The sequence below is a fragment of the Anguilla rostrata genome, chromosome 5, assembly GCF_018555375.3.
Source record: "Anguilla rostrata isolate EN2019 chromosome 5, ASM1855537v3, whole genome shotgun sequence".
NCBI lineage: Eukaryota > Metazoa > Chordata > Actinopteri > Anguilliformes > Anguillidae > Anguilla > Anguilla rostrata.
Window position 1 is genome coordinate 5,128,902 of NC_057937.1, and position 20,382 is coordinate 5,149,283.

The window sequence follows — 20,382 nt, forward strand, 5'->3', positions numbered from 1 at the left end:
GGCATTATTTGCTATTGAGGCAGCAGGCGGCTTTCTGAATTCAAAGATCCTGCTCCCCCCCCCCGGCTGTTTCCTTCCCTGCTGGATGACTGGAAATCTCCCGCTTTCCGCCTGACAACAAAAAAACCCACCCAGTCAACAGCAAAAGAGTCCGGCGGGGAAGATTTGCCGAGAGGTGTTGCCGGGTACCCAGCTCGAAACCATGACGATATAGGAGACCCCTCTGCTCAGATTCCCACTCCTCATTAAAGACTGTAACATTCCCACTGCACTGGAGACTGTAACATTCCCACTGCACTGGAGACTGTAACATTCTCACTGCACTGGAGACTGTAATACTCTCACTGTACACTGGAGACTGTAACATTCTCACTGTACACTGGAGACTGTAACATTCTCACTGTACACTGGAGACTGTAACACTCTCACTGTACACTGGAGACTGTAACATTCTCACTGTACACTGGATACTGTAACATTCTCTCTGTACACTGGGGACTGTAACACTCTCACTGTACACTGGAGACTGTAACATTCTCACTGGAGACTGTAACATTCTCACTGTATACTGGAGACTGTAACATTCTCACTGTATACTGGAGACTGTAACATTCTCACTGTACACTGGAGACTGTAACACTCTCACTGCACTGGAGACTGTAACACTCTCACTGTATACTGGAGACTGTAACATTCTCACTGCACTGGAGACTGTAGCATTCTCACTGCACTGGAGACTGTAGCATTCTCACTGTACACTGGATACTGTAACATTCTCACTGCACTGGAGACTGTAACACTCTCACTGTACACTGGAGACTGTAACATTCTCACTGCACTGGAGACTGTAGCATTCTCACTGTACACTGGAGACTGTAACATTCTCACTGCACTGGAGACTGTAACATTCTCACTGTACACTGGAGACTGTAACACTCTCACTGTACACTGGAAACTGTAGCACTCTCACTGTATACTGGAGACTGTAACATTCTCACTGCACTGGAGACTGTAACATTCTCACTGTATACTGGAGACTAACATTCTCACTGCACTGGAGACTGTAACACTCTCACTGTATACTGGAGACTGTAACATTCTCACTGCACTGGAGACTGTAACACTCTCACTGTACACTGGAGACTGTAACATTCTCACTGTATACTGGAGACTGTAAAATTCTCACTGTATACTGGAGACTGTAACATTCTCACTGCACTGGAGACTGTAACACTCTCACTGTACACTGGAGACTGTAACATTCTCACTGTATACTGGAGACTGTAAAATTCTCATTCTGAACTGGACTGAATCCAATGATAATCCATAAATATATCTGTGAATATAATGAATAAATACATTTATGAACACACAAATAAAAGTGGACTACATAATTGGTAACAGGTTTCTGTAATTACAGTAATCTATGTAATACATCATTAGCTTTAATAACTTATGAATGGAACTCTAATTGCAGTAATTATAAATTAATCTGTGAGAACTTCCACAAAAAAAGTATCTGTTGGATGGTCTGTAAATATTAGCGGCATGAGCACACGTCGCGTCGTTGTTTACAGGCCTGCTGATTGGTGGGTGTAATCCTGTGGCGGTAAGCACCCTTGTACGGTCGCGCCTTGGCCGTTTGTTTTGTCTGCGTGGTGACTGTGCCTTTGTGCCCTGTGTGGGGGGGGGGGGGGGAGGGGGCGAAGAGCGGCGAGTAGTGAGTGGCGAGCGACGAGCGGGCTGCTTAGTGCTGCGTCTGGCAGGAGTGGCTCCCTACGCTACGTCAGCTGGCTAAACGGCCCTCTGCTTTCCTCCCCCGGCCCGACCCGGCCCCACCGGTTTTCCAAGCTCAGCTCGGACCGCGGGGGTGGGGGGGTGGGGGGGTGGGGGTTTGGGGGCTGGAAACAGAGCCTGAGGCCCCATCCCCCGGTTAGCGGTTAGCAGGTAGCGCAGTGCTCCTGGGAGCCTCTCAAAGGGCTGTGTTTAGGTTAGCGGGCTTTGTGTCATCTGCTTAGCGCCAGCGGGCGAGTTGCGTCAGGCTCGACGCCGAGATGTGTTCCTGCTGCTGTGGTGGCCTGACGCTTGTGTGTGTGTGTGTGTGTGTGCGTCTGTGTGTGTGTGTGTGTGTGTTTGTGTGTGTTTGTGTATGTGTGTGCGTGCGTGTGTGTGCGTGTACGTGTGTGTGTGTGTGTGTATGTGTGTGTGCGTGTGCACGTGTGTGTGTGTGTGTGTGCGTGTACATGTGTGTGTGTGTATGTGTGCGTGTGTGTGTGTGTGCGTGTACCTGTGTGTCTGTGTGTGTGTATGTGTGCGTGTGCGTGCGTGTGCGTGTGCGCGTGTGTGCGTGTGCAAGGTGGTATGATGAAGTGCCCTGTTGCGCAGTCAGTTTTGATAGAATTTGACCTGGCAGCGGGTTAATCCTCCTGCACTTTCGGGGATTGGACACGGGTTCTTTAATAATCTGCACAATGAGTCAGGACCTCCGTTTAATGTCTCAACCAAAAGATATTCCGAGAGTGTGTTTTTTTTTTTCTTTCCTGTGCTGCATTTGCCATTTGTCATCGTTTGTCAGTGTCTGAAGAGTTTATGATTCTATAAAGGCACAGCATTTCTTGCTTATCTGCTGCAGCTGAACGATCTCACAGTCGCAGTATCTCAGCATGATGTCGAGAGCGTCTCGTGAAATGTGTCTGTTATGGAAATGTCCGACACCACTGATGAAATCTGACTCATTTATTCGGCTTTGACGGATTCAATGCGCGACATGACATTTTTTTGGGACGGGGGGACGGGGGGACGGGGGGGGGGGGGTCCAGCTCTACGCCCTGTAAGCACAGCTGTAACTCCCATAACTTGATTACTCTTCAGTTCGGCTGCTTGTGCTAAACCGACTGCTTTACCCGCCGGTGCGGATGGCGGAAACGGAGGCCGTTGCCGCTGTGCTGTATTTGTCCACCGGGTGGCTCCCCCCGGGGAGCGCCATCTGGGTCCTAAAGCACATCCTGCTTATGCCGGTTCTCCATCTGGGTGTTCGAGGCCAGGCAGTCACACTCCGAGAGCTCCTTCTGGGTGTCTAGGCTATGCTAATACACACACCAAGTGCTGTGTCTGCGTGTCTACACAAAACACTATTCCTGGGTTCCAATGCTAGGCCCCTGCATACACAACACTATTCCTGGGTTCCAAAGCTAGGCCCCTGCGTACACAACACTATTCCTGGGCTCCAAAGCTAGGCATCAGCGTACACAAAAAAACTCCTCCACCAAAACTTTCCTCACGCTTGTGCACACAAGCTTTGTTCTTTTATTTAATACAGACTCGGTTTATTTTTGCTCTTGTAGAGCCACGGATGGGAGATTGGCAGGCCTTTCAACTTTATGAATTTGCCTCTGTATTTTGCCCTTTTTTTCCCCATTTTACTGTTTTATTTTTAAATTTATAATGATTTGATATAATCAAAATGGAACGCCGCTGCTTGAAAGGCCGGCAAGAGTGAATCTATGTGAAATTCAATTTTTAAATCAATCATGCATGGAAGTGTGTTCCACGAATAAAAATGTTCCTGTAGCTATTCCTCGAGCGTGGCCTACTTATTCCCCAGAAGAGTACGGAGCTTTCTGGAAGTCTGTTAGAACCTGGTTAGGAATAATGAGCCCAACAACTGCTCAGAAACACGAGCGTGTAAACGTGATTGTTCACTGAAATTCCCCGTGTGAGTTTGCTCGTTTACGGGAAAGGACTGAATGTATCGCGAAGCACGTAGAAGCACACCGTGTCCCTGCTTGGCGTTCTTTGAAGGCGTTTGGCAGATTTGGTGTGTACTGCACATGTATGTGTCCCGCGGTGTGCTTTAAGAGGGTTGTACGCTGGTTGTGGAAGTTGGCTGTAGATATCTCAGTGTTGTTTTTTGTTTTTTATTTTGTTCATTCTGCAATAATGTCACATTGCTTAGTGAACAAGATCCTAGCTCTTGACTTACAGACACTGTTATGTGATCGCGTAGACACAGTTTAGCTTCTGTTCCATTCAGCCGAATCTATATCCTGTTTTTGTCTTGCCAGTCTATGCATAATAAAGGGAAGTATTAGTGTGAGGTTGTGTCCGTCATTTTGTGTATTGGGTTAGCGTAAATGGCTTTTGTGTGGTTTGTCATGTATTCTTTGTGTCATAAATTCCGTAATCCGTGTTGTTTGTTTACTTGGCGGGTTGAAGTTCAGGACCGACGGCAGCTAGATAAAAATAGCTAAACACTCGCTAAGCCAGAGTGACTCAGTCAGGTGCTGCACTGTGAAGGTGTCACTGAACTAAGTGCGGGTTTTAACCCTTTAATGGTGTGACATCACAAATACGTAATTAGAATGCTCTCAACTGAACGTTCTAACGCTGATGTCACAAACAGTCACTACTGCCTGGCGACTGAAAGCAGAGTTCTAGAACACTGACTTGGAAAATGTTGGAAAAAAAAAAACATTCACAAAAAGGCCGCTCTTCAGAGGTTTACAGAGCTGCAGAGTGAGAAACAAGTCGGCCTCTCCAGCCGGCCCAGTCATCCCTCTGTGACTTGCATACGGTATTATGCTGCGGTAATTACCGCGTTAACCAGCTCCCTAACGCGGTGCTCAGAGAGCCTGCTTTCATCCAGGCTGGTGGAACACAAAACGGGTGTTCTGTGTGTACCTGGAGCGCTACGCAATCGGTGTTGCTGATAAAACACACGCCGATGTTTGCTTCCAGACGAAAAGAGGAGGTGTGCCGGATTGCGTGTTTTAAATTGCGCCGTTAAATATTTAAATGGCACTTCAGACGCCTTAAATACCTGCGCTGCTTTTGGCTGGCTGGCCGTTGTGCATATTTCATCTCCGTGTTAAGCACAGCTGTTGCTGCCCCTTGAATACAGATGAGCCTCCAGAGCTAGCCGCAGCGCGGCGCGCGGGGTACGCGCGCACGTCCGTGTTGTTCTTTATCAGGTGAGAAGAGCAGGGGGGAGGCTGGCAGGCCTTAAAGGCGCGGCGTGCCGCTAATGCTAAGCAACGCTACGCGAGCGGGCGCCCCCGCGTAGCGCCGAGCGCTTCTCCTCTCCCGGGGCTCCGGGCGGAAGAGGCGCCTTGTTTCCCTAAATGAGCACTCTGCTGTCAGCCGCTGATGAGAAGGCAGTCTGGCACCTGCTGTAGCAGCCCCCGCACTGCCTCACTGTATTCCAAAACAGCGCCCCCCCCCCCTTCACAAGGGCTTTTTAAAAATGGGGGCTGGGGGAGTGGGGGTGGGGGTTGCAAACTGTCTGAAGTCCTCAGAGGCCAGATGGGAGATTGTGGAGGAGCCTTCTGGACTCTTTCCAGGTGCTTTCAGTTTTACAGAAGCCAGGCTACCAGTTTCCCCTGCAAAAGCGCTGATGTAGAGCGGAGGCGGGGTTAGTCGGAATGCCCGTCTGTGATTGGTGTGTGGTGGAGGCAGGCGGGAGAACTGGGCGGTGTTTAGCTGGATAAGTGGGCAGAGCTTAGGAGGAAGGGTGGGGAGTAGTGGGCGGAGTTTGGGAGTGGGTGGTGCTGGGAAATGTAGTCCCTACCTCCAAAAAAGTGACTCCTCCGTTATTTCTAGTGCCTTGGTGGACGTACTCATCCTGAGTGCTTTCCCAGATGGTTTCTCTGCTTGTATTTGTTACATAAAAATGCGTCTTGTGATTCGTGGCACGTCGGGATAAACACGCCGTACGTTATTATGCAACGGTGCCGGCTGCTCACTTGGACACGGACGCTGACTCTCGGACAAAAGGACACTTCGTTCCTGACTCGGGTCAGAAATCCTCCGCGCCAAATAATCGGTCCGCGTCGCCAAAGGAAAATGCAGCGATTCAGCATCTGAATGTTACGGAAATCTGAGTGTGTCCCGCGTGCCAGATCATTAGGATTTTTGCCAACACACCACTTGCATTTCAATTGTACCACTTCGCCGTACCTTTTTACGGCGAAGTAAAAACTTTTAATTAAAATTAGATATGTGCGTTATGACCTCATCATCGCTGGCCCAGTGCTTTTAATAACAAACGACGACAATCTAAAGAAACAGTTTGGCACAGTATTTTTGAGTGTTTTAATAGTAACAAACTCAAGGAAAATTATTTTTTATAATGTCATTGGCAGCGCTAGTTAGCCTAACTGTATCAAATCTATAGCTTATGAGCAGCTATATTAGGATCATGTCAAAAACTCGTACTAGTACACTACCACAAATTCCATTTGCTGAACTGCGCAGTCACTGCGCTGGAGGACCGTGCAGCTGCCGCAGACGAATCGAAATTTCTTGAGTTAATTGGGAAGAAAAAAGAACATGTTTTTGGCCAGATGCCCTCAGTGAAAAATCTAAAATGCAGACAATTATGATTTGGGTTTAAAAAAAGAAAACTGTCAGTTAGTTTTATGGACGTTTTACTGTATTGCAACGATTTTTCTTTTTTTTTAATTTAAATTTTCATTAAAAATGTTTTGGTCCCTTTCAAAGCACATAGTCCAAGTAATGGTTGTCTAGACTGTTTGTCTGGGTTTCCCTCTCTCTCATAGTGACCCTAGCAACCATTATAATGAGCTTGTCGGATGCTGACGAGGCCACTTGATGTCTAATATTGCGTAAATACTGCAGGAAGTGTGCTTGACTGTAACAGCAGTTGACTGATGTCTGTTTTGTACGTAGGAAGTGAGCTCAACTCTGTTACTGGAGACGATTGATGTCTGTTTTGTAGTCAGGAAGTGTGCTTGACTCTGTTGCAAGAGGGGATTGATGTCTGTTTTGTAGTCAGGAAGTGTGATTGACTCTGTTGCAAGAGGGGATTGATGTCTGTTTTGTAGTCAGAAAGTGTGCTTGTGCATCGGATGTGTGATTTACTGTGTTACCGGAGTTGATTGATGTCTTTTGTAAATAGGAAGTGTGCTTGACTCTGCTTTCTTTGTCTCTTAGACTGACTGGACCCTCCGGGTTTCTGACCGACGGCCCTGGGAACTACAAGTACAAGACCAAGTGCACCTGGTTAATTGAAGGAGAGTGAGTACAGCCATGGATTTCCTACGCTACCCAGAATGCCCAGCCCAGGGCTCTCCCCTCTCCCTCTCCCTGTCTCATCAATATCGATCGCTGAAGCTTGAACGTGTTATGATTCGCTGGCCCATTATGAATAATCATACGGACCCCTCTCTCCCCCCCCCACCCCCCCCCACCCCCACAGGCCCAACACCATCCTCAGGCTCAGGTTCAACCACTTTGCCACGGAGTGCAGCTGGGACCACCTGTACGTGTACGACGGGGACTCCATCTACTCCCCCCTGCTGGCGGCGTTCAGGTGAGACACGTGGCGGTAGTTTCCGAGACGGGAGTGAGTGGGCGGATGGACGTCCGCTGCAGGAAGTGACGTCATCATCATCACTGGAGAAGCAATAAGAACGTGATTGATTCCGTCATTCTGGCGACCTTGGCCTGACGGGCGGGGTCACGGTGGGTGAAGCCCCCACCCCCCAAAAAACGCTGATCTCCTGGGTGGCTAACCCTGGGTGATTCTACGCATTGGCCTGTAGGGCTGCTGACCATATATGGTGCTGGCTAGGGTTAGGGTTAGGGTTAGGGGAATGGGGCCCATCCATGCGCCTTAACCGGATGAGCCACCCAGCAGCCCTAATCGTACAGTGCTTAAAGAGCCCTTCTTGTTTGGCCTGTGAGTTCTCTGGTTGTCTCACTGTGTATTTGTGGGCGGTGCGGTTCTGTCAGGCCTGCTCGATTAGATGGCGTGCAGTTCTCTGTTGCAGCTGTACCCACAAGACCGGCAGCACATAATTATGTGTTCTCATTACATTACGGTGAATTACATTAATTCAATGTAATGTACGCCTTTATTCAAAGCGACGTACAATAAGAGCAAACCGAAGGTCACTGGAAGGTCGCTACGCAACACAGATCCGAACAACAGTCTCCTCAACAGTCTTTTTACTCTGGGGTGTGTTTTATTATCATTCTCGTCCCGCTTTTTTTCCCCCCCCGATTTGGAAACGCTCAGAATGTGGCCGTCGCTGATAGTCCGGCGCTCTGTCACGGGCCGGCGGTCGACGGCGATTCGCTGAGCGCGAGCGGGAGCGAGATGGCCCGTCGGGGGGGGGGGGGGGTTCGGGACTATAATCGAATTAGCCCGTCCGTTCCGCGCTGTTAAGAGCTGGCAGCTGACGAGCGAGCGAGAGAGAGAGAGAGAGAGAGAGAGAGAGAGAGAGAGAGACGAGTGAACTGCTTCCTTGTGTCTCGTCCTCTTCCCAAACGGGCGCCTCGGCCATCGGACCGTCAGAGGGGTGTGGGTCAGAGGGCGGGGGTCAGAGGGCGTGGCTCCAGGGTGCTTTCACCATCACTTACAGTCTCTGAAAGTGGCTTGCGTACGCATTTAAAGCTGATTTTTGCGGGCCGGATTTTGTCGAGCCGGAGCGAGTCTGAGGTGTTCGACTGCTGCACCCTCTCCCGGAGGTCTGATCGATCCTGTGCCGAGTGCATTGTGGGTACCGCACCGATTCTGCGGTTCCTCACGGTGGGGGGTGCTCAGACATGTTAGTGATTTTGTTTGTTTTTCTCCCCATAAGGCCGGAGTTAAATCAGATGTTTCGGCTTTGTGGACACGCCATCCCCCCCCCCCCCCCCCCCCTGCGTCACTGCCTACCTGTTACTGCTCACGTCAGGTAAAAGCCTTCATGGTGACCTACAGGACAGCAAATGGAACAACTCCACCGTACCTCCACAGGGTAGTCTGGGACACGGTTGTTCACCTGTACACTTGGAAGTTATTCTTGGTTACAAGTGTACAGTCGTCTGATCACCTGATTTGTTTTCATAATGGCTGCTTCCTTTAGTTCAAATACACACTGTGTGCTTATGTGATTCGGCAGGGACGGATAGGAAAAAAAACCGTGTTTGTACTTGTCAGGGCAAAGGTCAAGATGATGATGCACGACGTGACCTTCCTGCACCGTTATCTTGTATAGCGTTGTATTGGATTGAACAATGATTTGAATTACAGTGATTACACTGGCGTGTTCACAGTAGGCAACTAGTGGTTTGGATGTGGACTAGGATTGTGGTCGCTGTCTGGTAATGAAGTAAATAAAGTAAATCGGGGTATATTAAAAATACTACGTTCAGTGTCGTCCAAGGCTTTTGCGCACCGGTTTAGGAGTGGAGTGCGCGTTTGTTCCTGTGATCTGCTTCTCTACGGTCGGCTTCGCCGCCGTTTACCAAAGCAGCGGGAACATTTCGACTGCGAAGGCTGCTGTGACAGCCCTTTCCAGAATCGGTTTCGCGCTGAAAATTGAGTGTTAAGCGCTGCTAGGAGGGCCTGAAGCTTTATTTAAATGTGTGTAAATGGGTCAGGTCAAACACGTCCAATGTTTAAAAAAAAAAAAAATAAATAAATAAAATGGGACAATACAGTAGACTGAGATTTTATGTATGTATTTATCTTTATTGGTGGAAAACAGTAGAACCTTACAGCTGCTTGTGATCCGTTCTTTCATGGTTAAGGCTTATGGTTATGGGGTGACATAGCTCAGGAGGTAAGAGCGGTTGTCTGGCAGTCGGAGGGTTGCCGGTTCGATCCCCGCCCTGGGGGTATCGCAGCGTCTCTGAGCAAGACAACTAACTGCTCTGGTGAATGAGAGGCATCAGTTGTAAAGCGCTTTGGATAAAAGCGCTATATAAATGCAGTCCGTTTACCATTTACCAAGGCTTCTTATGTGCAGTGATGGTCAGGCAGCTGCTCCGCTGCTCCAAGACGTGGTGTGTGTTGCGTGACGGTGAAATATGATTCCATACCCCCCCCCCCGCCCCTCGTCGCAGGGGGTCCCTGAGTCGGAATGACGGACGGCTGACAGCGCTAACGCTTACGCTCGTCCCCCGAGCCGCGTCTGTCAGACCGTGCGGGAGAGCCGCTGGCCGCTCGCGGCCTTCTGTCAGCGCCCCGCCACTTTCGCCCGCTCTCTCTCTCTCAGCAGCTCGGTAGCCATGGAGACGGCCCCCCCGCCCGCCCGCCGGCGGAGCTCACGGCTTCGATTGGCTCCCCGGCGTCGGCCCGGCACAGCCGCGGCCTGGCGGTGTCAGGAGTTGTGACATATAGAGCCCTGCCGCGGCCGGGGTGGGGTGGATGGGGGGGGTGGGCTGGAGGGCTGGGGGCACACGACCCTATCCAGCGGCCTCTTTGTGTACTTGACGGGTGGCCCTGTGGTATGGTGGTCAGGGAACTGGGCTTGCCACTCAGAGGTTGCGGGTTTGATTCCAAGCCAGGGCACAGGGAGAGAGGTGTCAGTAATTACGTGCTAACCCCCCATATCATTAACATCTGCCACTGGCTAGAGAAGGGTCACAAACTCACACCTAGTGTACAGTATACATGTGTGCGTGCATACACACAAACACACACACAATGTATACATGTGTACGCACATACACACACTCGTACATATGCGTGTATACATGTACACAGACACACACACACACACAGGTCAGCCCAGGCTTTTTCCCATGTTGCTCTCATGCGTCTGTGCCACGCAGATTGGCAGCATTGGGGCCTGCAGGGCTGGGGTCTGTGGCTCCCGCCTGGTTGGGGCGTGTGGATCATTAGGCCTGTGCAGCCCTCAGCCCTCCACCTGTTTACACTGGCGTGGGAGCTCAGCGCTAACTAGCCGCTCAGCCCTCCACCTGTTTACACTGGCGTGGGAGCTCAGCGCTAACTAGCCGCTCAGCCCTCCACCTGTTTACACTGGCGTGGGAGCTCAGCGCTAACTAGCCGCTCAGCCCTCCACCTGTTTACACTGGCGTGGGAGCTCAGCGCTAACTAGCTGCTCAGCCCTCCACCTGTTTACACTGGCGTGGGAGCTCAGCGCTAACTAGCTGCTCAGCCCTCCACCTGTTTACACTGGCGTGGAGCTCAGCGCTAACTAGCCGCTCAGCCCTCCACCTGTTTACACTGGCGTGGGAGCTCAGCGCTAACTAGCTGCTCAGCCCTCCACCTGTTTGCACTGGCGTGGGAGCTCAGCGCTAACTAGCTGCTCAGCCCTCCACCTGCTTACACTGGCGTGGGAGCTCAGCGCTAACTAGCCGCTCAGCCCTCCACCTGCTTACACTGGCGTGGGAGCTCAGCGCTAACTAGCCGCTCAGCCCTCCACCTGCTTACACTGGCGTGGGAGCTCAGCGCTAACTAGCTGCTCATCTCCCTCTGGGGAGCCGGTGGACCGTGAAGGCAGAATAAACATCCATCTACACGCCCGTACCGTACAGCGCGGCTGCTGCGCACGCACACACACACACACACACACATACACACACAGACACGCACACAGGCAGGCAGGCACAGGCACACACACACACACACACACACACATACACACACAGACAGGCGCGCATGCACACACACACACACACACACACACACAAACACGCACACAGGCAGGCAGGCACAGGCACACACACACAGGCTCACACAGGTGCGCGCACACATGCACCCCCTGTATACACACGCAGGCAAGCAGGCACACGCGCAAGCACACATACATGCGCGCGCACACACACACAAACAGGAGCTCACACACACACACACACACACGTGCGCATGCAGCCACTCTACAAATAGAGAAAGCACATTAGCACAGTCAATTTAGCGAGCACTTCAGCCGTCAGTACATTAACAACCTGGGTGAAAGTTCATCTTCAGTGACCCAATCAATTAACCAATCCGGCAAGCAGCCCATAAATCAATCGACCAGTTAATTAACCCGGTGGTCGCACGTGCTGACGTATCAATGTAGAGCGCTAACAATGCCAAAACGTGGTTTCTGCCGGGCTGTGGAGAAGATCTGATGTGTTCCTTTATCACGTGGCACTTATTTTCAATTTGCGAAGGTGGAAGAAGAAGACCAAAGAAAAATAAGAAAATAAATCTGCGGCAGGAACGGACTGAAATGAAAACGGCAATGCAATTTCGGTTCGTTATTTTAAATCAATTTCACTGTTCCTCGGGTTCAGTTTTTGTCATCGTTACAAAGAATCATCGCCGTCCTTTTGTTGATTATTTTGATTGTACGGTCACTCGTAGAGACGGTCGGGATCAGAAGTCTGAGGACACTGCCAAGAACGGATTGTTTTCATTATTTATCCAGGCGCTAATGCAATTATGGTGCTCTGTTTGTACCTCGCATTTCAAGAACACATTACGTTCTCATAACATAATGTTGAAAATTATGAGTGTAGGTATTTATTGAAGTTCAGAAATTGTTAGCGCTCGGTGTGTTTGCCTTTCAGCTGGATTACCAGCTTCAATCTGCTTGACAGCCTGTGCAGCACCTCGTCCTCCATTTCCTCCCCAACACTTTCTCAAATCGTCTCATACTGATCTGTTTGCGTTCCTTCTTTTCCCTCTTCAGCTGCTCCCACAGATGTTCGGTTGGGGTCACGTCGGGTGACTGTGGTGGGGATGCGATCCAAATGAGCTCCTCTTGTTATTCAAGAATACATTTTTTGAGAACAAGTTTAATTGGAGCTTCATTAGTGCATTATTCCTTAATAAATAATGAAAACAACCAGAACTTGCTAGTGTCCACAGACGTTTGATCCCCATTGTATGTATATGTATACACGTATAAATACGTACTCAGTGGCCACTTTATTAGGTACACCCGTCTCGTAACAGGTAGGCCCACCGTTTGACCCAGAATTCTTAGTGGCGTGGATACAACAAGGTGCCGGAAACACTCCTCAGGAATTTTGGTCCGTGCGGACTCGATTGCATCATGCAGGCCACGCAGAGTGTTTTGGCCGCACATTTATGCTGCAGACCTCCCACTCCTCCTCATCCCGAAGGTGCTCTGTTGGAATGAGAACTGGAGACTGTGCAGCTGCGTTGGGCTAAACTGAAGCCAGCGTCCCATTCTTGGGAACAGCTTGAGATGATGCGTGCTTGGTCACATGGTGCATTATCCAGCTGGATAATGTACTTAAAAAAAAAAAAAAAAGAGCCAAGAAAGCAATCCTCGCTTTTCCTGGTGGCTGCAGTGACACCTTCCGTAGATGGTAAATGGTAAATGGACTGCATTTATATAGCGCTTTTATCCAAAGCGCTTTACAATTGATGCCTCTCATTCACCAGAGCAGTTAGGGGTTAGAGGTTATGTGTCTTGCTCAAGGACACTTCGACACCCCCAGGGCGGGGATCGAACCGGCAACCCTCCGACTGCCAGACAATCGGTCTTACCTCCTGAGCTATGTCGCCCCTGTAGAGACAGACCCAAACGCTCAGCTCCTGCGTCTCTCCTGTCCTCTCGACTTCCAAACTACAGGAGCCTTCACTTTGGCAACGGGACTTTCTGCCGCTGCGATGCGGTGTATGAATATTTATTACGAGAAGGTGCGGTCAAGGACGGAACATTCGCTGCCACGCCGCTGCCCTTTCGGCCTGCACCTTCGTTAATATTCATGAGACGTTGTCCAAGAGTCGAACGTCCGGGCTGCGGTGGTGAGGGAGACGGGAGACGAAGCGGTCGGCGTGGAGAACAGGAAGCCGGGTATCTGGCGCGTCCGGCTGGCTGCGAGGGGCAGACCTTGCTCACTTCCTGGCTGTCTGATTGGCCGGAATCCAGCAGGGAGGGAGGGGTGGGGCTGAGAAAAACCGACCTCGGCCCGCCGGGTCGTCCCGATTGCTTCCTTGTTTAAACACGGCGGCGGGGGTGTGGCGTGATTGATGGCCCCCCCCCCCTCGGTCGCTGACAACAAAATGGCCTTGCTCCGCAGCCCCACAGCCCAGTCGCTAACGCCACCCACCCAAATCTCCGCCGGGCCCTGCGGTTTAAGATAAGGACCCGGGATCGCTTCCCCTGTGGAACAAGCTTACGATAAGGCTCGCCAGGTTCTGGAGACTCTCCAGCTTGAAGAAAAAAAAAAAAGTTTTTTTTAAACTTCCCTGGAATGTTTTTTTGTATTTTGTCTTCATGACCAAGTTCATCATCCCCTATCTGAAATCTCTTATTTTCCTGGCTGCATTGGGGAGATAGAAGCTCCCACCTCGGAATGTTTAGGGTTTAAAGATTCCGTATAAACAGATGAAGGTATTCTCTCGTTTAATGTTTTTTGCCCCAATTGCTTCTGTCAGTCTTGAATGACGGCTAATTTCAGGGAGCAAACAAGGCCTGTTTTTTCGGCAATCTGGCCTGGTAGAAATCTTTTTTACACTTGTTTTGCTGTACAGAAGTATTATTCAGACCATAGTGACATACGACGTAGCCATAGCGATCTTTATCCTGCAAACTTTGTATACATTTATATTATGTTTATTTTCTGCCTTTGACAAAGATTGCAGCAAGCTGTTGAACAGTTGCAGCATCCATTTCCAACTCGTTATCTCTTATTTGACTTTTTTATGGCTGTATTTGTGTTTGCCAATCCCGCTCCAGCATTAGTATGGGAGAAGGCAGACGGTCTTTCAGCAGACACCTTCAGCCCACCTGCCTCCTCCTCCTCCTCCTCCTCTTCCTCCGCAGTCCACCTGCGCGTTCAGCGCGCCGCAGTGCCGCAGCGCCCGCGCGTCTGGCGCGGGTCAGTCGCGCGTTGCAGCCGGCCAATCAGCCGCGGGAGCAGCTGCTGATTGATGAGACGGGGGGAAATGAGGCTCTTGTAATGAAGCGGTGGTCAATTAGCCGTCAAAAGTGATTTCCGCTGTGTGTGTGTGTGTGTGTGTGTGTCTGCTAGCGCTGTCATCAGTAACCTTTTTATTTGTTTTTATTTTTTTTTTTTTAAATGGAGCCCGGGTATGTTGCTGGATTCGTTTCAGGACAAACAAAAGTCTGCGTGGTACCCCGCTGCCCCCCCCCCCCCCCCAGCCCCCCCTCTTATAATTGTGGCTCCATTAATTTTATCGCGTATGCACAACATATTGGTGCCCGTGTAAATGTCTGTCCTGGGACCTGCGTTCTTGCTGTAGAAGTTGCGTGCGGCTGCAAGTGGTGGCGTTGGAGACTTGGTTTCGGTATTTTAGACGTATTTCTCTCTTATTTTAGACGTATTTCTTTCTTATCGTAGCAGAAAGGGCTGAGCCCGCAGCGCAGATCGTATTACTCCAGCGCGTTTAATCTCGGTAACGGGTCTTACGCCCAGGTTGCGTCAGCGTTCGGGCTGCGTTTTGAGTCTGATACGCTTAAATTTTCCTTGCGACGGCCGAGGTGCTCGTACGGCCCCCTCGCTGGCGCGGTGCTTAAATTATTCATCCTCCTTTAGTGCCCCTTTTCTCACCGCGTGCAGGAGAGCCGTTCGGTTGGCCCGCGGGTTCGACTGGCACATCGGGGGACGGGGACGGGGGGGGGGCTATTGATTGGGCCGTTGCCAGATCTGACCGTGTGGGTTTCAGTCTCGGGTGAACGGCTTGGCGGTTTGATTAGCCCAATTATCAGGTTAGCGGGGAAGCCGAGGGGGCGAAGGAAAAACCTGGCGTTTCCGCGAGCGATTATCAGCTTGGGGTTCATTCGGCTGGGGTGATCTGATTGGAGGGGGGGGGATGATTATCAGCTTGTGTAGTTTTTTGATTGGATAACGATTACCTGTGTTTGTTGATTTGATTGGCTGATGTGCCCCCGCCTGGTTGATTCGGTGATTTGTGGAATGCGACTCGGAAGCGGGGCGGGCGGGCGGGGGGGGGGTTACGGCTGTCGGTTGCCTCGGCGATCGAGAGAGTCTCAATTAGCGTTAATTATCGTCTCTCTACTTCAACCTCAGACGACTCCCCTAATTTCCATTTCACTTCCTCCTCTTTACAGCCTCCTCCTGGACCAGACCTGCATATAATTACATACCATTTATGTAATAATAAAAAAAAAAAGAAACGTTTGAAATACAGTCGCGCAGAAACAAACGAAGGGCCCGATGAGGAGCATAAATCAGAAGGAATCTGCGCTGCTTGTGATTTAGTGCCTTTGGCTCTCTACAGCTGGAGTGACCCTCAGCATAGCCTATTGAGAATTGACTTCTTTTTTTTAAAAACTCGATCGCCCTGATTATTCTCTCTCTCTGAGTTATGGAGGGTCTGGCGGTCTGGGTTTTATTCAATGTGTTTGCGCGTAATCTGTTTTTAATGCGGCTGTGCCTTTTCCCCCGCGCGTAAATAATAAGTATCAAATAAATCGGCTTGTGATTAGGCTGCGTTTACTTAACTCTGCTCCTGCTCGAAGGGGAAAAAGTCATTTTGTTACAGAGTTTCTGGGCTGGGTTGAAGAGAGCTGGGTTGAAAGAGGAAGATGCACTTTATAGGAAACTGCCGAGGAAGGTCACCTGAATTGAAATGCAGAGTTCCTGACCTTGTCTGCTAGCAAGCTGTGCTGATATGCTGTCCGTGGTCTGTTTGGGCTAGTATCCACCTGCTACATACCACATACTAGGGTATAAAAATACTTTATTTTGCGACAGCTTGGCGTTTATTGCTTTTTTTTTTTTTTTTTGCTTTTGCTTCTGGGTTTTGTTTTTTTTTTGCTGCTCAGAAATGATTCTGGTACTCTCCGCAAACACCCGTGCTCAGTGGTGCCATTACCCCTTTCAGTAGAGAGTGCAGCGTTCTGACTGCGTCTAGGCTGATCGAAAACGTGTTCGCGGACGGCCGATCTGCAGTCCCCGCGTCGCCGGTCACGGAGAGGCGGTTTCTCCAGGGCCTTTCTTTATGAATTTTTCGCGGAAGTTGTGTGGCAGGGGGAGGCGTAGTGGTCTCGCGGCTGGGCGGTGATGTCATGGGTTTTCGGTTTTTAGTCACATTCCCGGTTCTGCTTTTGGCTAATAAAAACAGGAAAGGCACAGAATTATATCTCGGTCTCTTTTTGTAACCCCTAGAACCCAATATAATTCCACAGTTTTGGAGCAGAGTGAGAAAATTTATGATTTAGGAATTGCACTGTTCTGTAGCATGGTAATGTTTTTTTTTTTTCCTTCTCTCTCACTGTTTTTCTTCTTATAGCTGGCTGGCTAGTTTCATTTTCTATTTTAAATTGTGTCCTGTTGTTCTGCCAGCTATCTGCCAAGCCATTTGTTTGTGTCGTGAATCACCCCATTTTTATGGACCGTATGATGGTTAGAAAATCTGGATTGCGCACACCCCTTCCTCACAGTGTGTACTGTTACATCACACCCATCGACCAATCGGGCTCCATCATTCACCCGGGTGTTCCACCCGGACGTTCCATCGTTCACCACGCTATGAAATTTAGCGAACGCTGTGGGATCTCGGCCTATAGTCATAAAGCATCTCGGGATAAGAGCTCTGATCTAGATTTCGCTTTCCCCCGAGCCTCTGTCCTAAACCTTTTTTACCATTGTGAGGTAGAAGGAAAAAACAAACTGATCCTAGATCAGCACCCTGAGGTCCTTTGTGAATACGGGCCTGGATCGGAGTGCTGGGGATGCAGCTGAAGGTAAGATGGCCCCTGGGACACTGGTGGCTGCACTCTGTACGGAAGGCCACAGGATCAGCTGCTGGATCGTGTTGTGGGGGGTTGGGTTGGGACGTGGAGGGGGGGGAGGCGTTTCCGTCGTCTCCTGACAACCGTTGGCGGTTTCAGCGCACTTCCTTCTGGGAGTTTTCAACGGCCCCCGCGTCCCCACGCTCTCGCTGAGGAGCATGTTGAGTGGGAGCTGGAGTCGATTTCTTTGGAAATACGTGGATGGGGGTGAGGTGGGGGGGGGGGGGTTGTTAACCTCGTACAACAGCCTAACAGTGCCAGTAGACAACTCCTGAAAGGAGGGTAGGCAGCACCACCCCCCCCCAGGTTAAAAAGGCAACGGAAACGGACGTCTCAGCGAAACGGAGTTCGCCGCGCTGAGCAGCTCTTCCTGCGGCGGGGATTCTGGAAGACGCAGCAGTCGTGAGCGCACACCTCGCTCAAGGTTCTCTTCCCCTGCGGCTAAGAGGACGCGTTCCAAATAATGCTTGTAATGAAAAAATCTGTGTAGAGGAGAAGCCAAAAAAAAACCTTGCATTTTCCTAAATAATCTAGGTCGATAGGACATGGTGGGTAACTATTGTAGTCTTTGGAAATGTTTTCAGGGAGCGATTTTTAGTTTAATGTCTGAAATCTGTGGCTGAACAGCTTTTCAGCATTTCCCCCTGGGTCCTCAGTGTATATGGGTCACATGAGCATGAGGCAGGGAGATTTTGATTGATATGAAAAGGGATTTTTTTTTATTTGCATAGCAATAACTGCACTGCAAATAGTCTGCATAAATAATGTTAAGGCAAGGCTAAAAATACAAGCGCCGAACCTTCAGCGGAAATGTTCATCCCTCCAAACGAATTCACCCACACCGTATGCGAAGCTATTTCCGCATGAGATGAGACGTGCGCTTCTGTTTGCGAAGCTTTCTCTGTTTTTTAAAAAAAGAAGCAAACTTATTTTCCAGCCTTTCACCCCTATTTAATGGGAGTGGTGTTGGCTGTCCTCAGCATGAATAGAGCCCAGAGCTTGGCACCTCCATACATCATTTTTACATTTTTAGGAATTCAGCGGGTGCTTTTTTTTCCTGGGCGTCTCTTTCATCCAGAATTGATGTCTTTACCCAGTGTCCCATCTATAAAGCTCCGCTTCCACATCGGGAAAAAAAAAAACAAAAAGCCACTCGCAGGAGAGTCCTGGGGACGTTTCCCATCATGCATTCTGTTCACGGCCCACCCTCTTTAAAAACTGCTGTAACAAAGCAAATGGAGAGAGTGTGGAAAAAATGGATTAATACTGCCCGCCGAATGACACTACCCCCCCCACCCCACCCCCATCAGCGTTTTAGCACAGTGGGCCAGGTGGAGCCGGATTTGTCCGTGTGAGATCACAGGAGCGATTACCCGCGGGAGCGAGCTCGCCTCCTAATCCAAACGTGTCCCCCAGTCGTCCCCGTTAATATCAGGATTTAGAGCGTCTCCGTTTTTATTTTTTTGGGTCCCCCCCCCCGCGGACGCGCGCTCGGTTGTCCTCGGCGCCGGCTCTGCTCTTCATCGTCGTCTTCATCAACGCGCTGTCTCGTACAGGTGAATTAGGGGCGTGCGAGAAAAAGGGGCTCCTCGTTCTCTGCGGGTCTGCCGAACCAATCGGATTTAAACGCGTCGAAGTTGGGATTGGGAGCATGGTATTTATGTCACTATCTCATTTTAATTATATTAATTTTCCACTGTGGTACGTTTATAAGTAGAACATATTATATATTTTTTAAAACTGGTATCAATCTACAAAATTGTGGTGTGGAGTTTTTTTTTGCCATCAATGGGATTTAAGGGGAAATAATGAACACTTGCAGGAAAAATCCTACGTTAGCGTCCGTGTGCCGAAGACGCAGCCAGATCACAGTGTGTGTGCTGACCGGGCCCAGCCTCTGCTCGGGCTGGGCGGAGACAGAATAACATGAGTACGTTTTCTTAGAAACACATTCTTGCTAAATAAATGGGTACACGATGGCCACATTTTCATAGAAGCGCGTTCTTTGTGAACAAATTCTTGGTACGTGTTTTTTTTTTTTTTTTTTTTTCCGGATGACCCCCCCCGTCCCGGTCACGCTGGGACAGTTAAAAGTTGGCGGTAACCGCGCGGTCCTCGGGGCCAGCGTGCCACGGCCGATTTCACGGGTGCATACCCGGCCGCGCCAGCTTTCCGGGCTCTCCACAAAACGCACCTTGTCTGGCAGAGCATTCTGGGAAGGGTGTCCGGGCCGGCTGGCGTCTTGCGTGTTCGTCTGGCTCCTCGAGGGGAAGATGCCTTTTTGTTCAGCGGAAATATTGATTTGACATGGATGTTAATAATGTAAGCGGCACTGACCTAAAGTATATCTATTTATTTTCGGTTTTGAAGTAAAATCTCAACCCCTGAAGGTTCGCCGCGGTTTGGTGTCCTTCATCTTGAATTGATCGCCGAGCGTTTGAATGCCACCGCCGCGATCCATCCGTCAAGCCGGCCGCCGGATGCGGAGGCATTTTTGGCACGATGCCGAAGTTTTGGGCCCTATCGATTTTCTCTGCCGGATTTTAGCCGTCGTTCGAATCGTACCCGAAACAGGAAGTGGCGCATTGGGCCGGTGTGGGACGCTGTGCGCTGCCCTGAGAACACAGGCTGAGTTTATCGAGCGGTTTTCCCGCCTCTCTAGGTCTGTGTCACTACGCTGTGGCCTATAGAGCTTCAGATTTCTGCATCATTGGTTGATAATGACTGAAGGATCAACTGAACCCCGCAAGGTCAATAATCAATGATCTCTATAAGTAGCCCCCAGCACCCAACCCCAGACTCAGCCCTAACCCTACCGTTACCCCGATGTCTGTCTTTCACCCCTATTCGTAATTTCCTGTCGCCTAACCTCTAACCTCTGACCTCT

General features: G+C 50.1%; 1 protein-coding gene across 1 annotated transcript in view; it reads left to right on the plus strand.

The window, feature by feature from the left end:
- Positions 1 to 20,382, plus strand: part of LOC135254507 (attractin-like) — a 76,911-nt gene that overhangs the window by 22,091 nt on the left and 34,438 nt on the right. The window contains exons 3-4 of the mRNA XM_064334717.1: positions 6,952 to 7,035; positions 7,217 to 7,330. Coding sequence (XP_064190787.1) covers positions 6,952 to 7,035; positions 7,217 to 7,330 — 198 coding nt within the window. The remainder of the gene's footprint in view (positions 1 to 6,951; positions 7,036 to 7,216; positions 7,331 to 20,382) is intronic.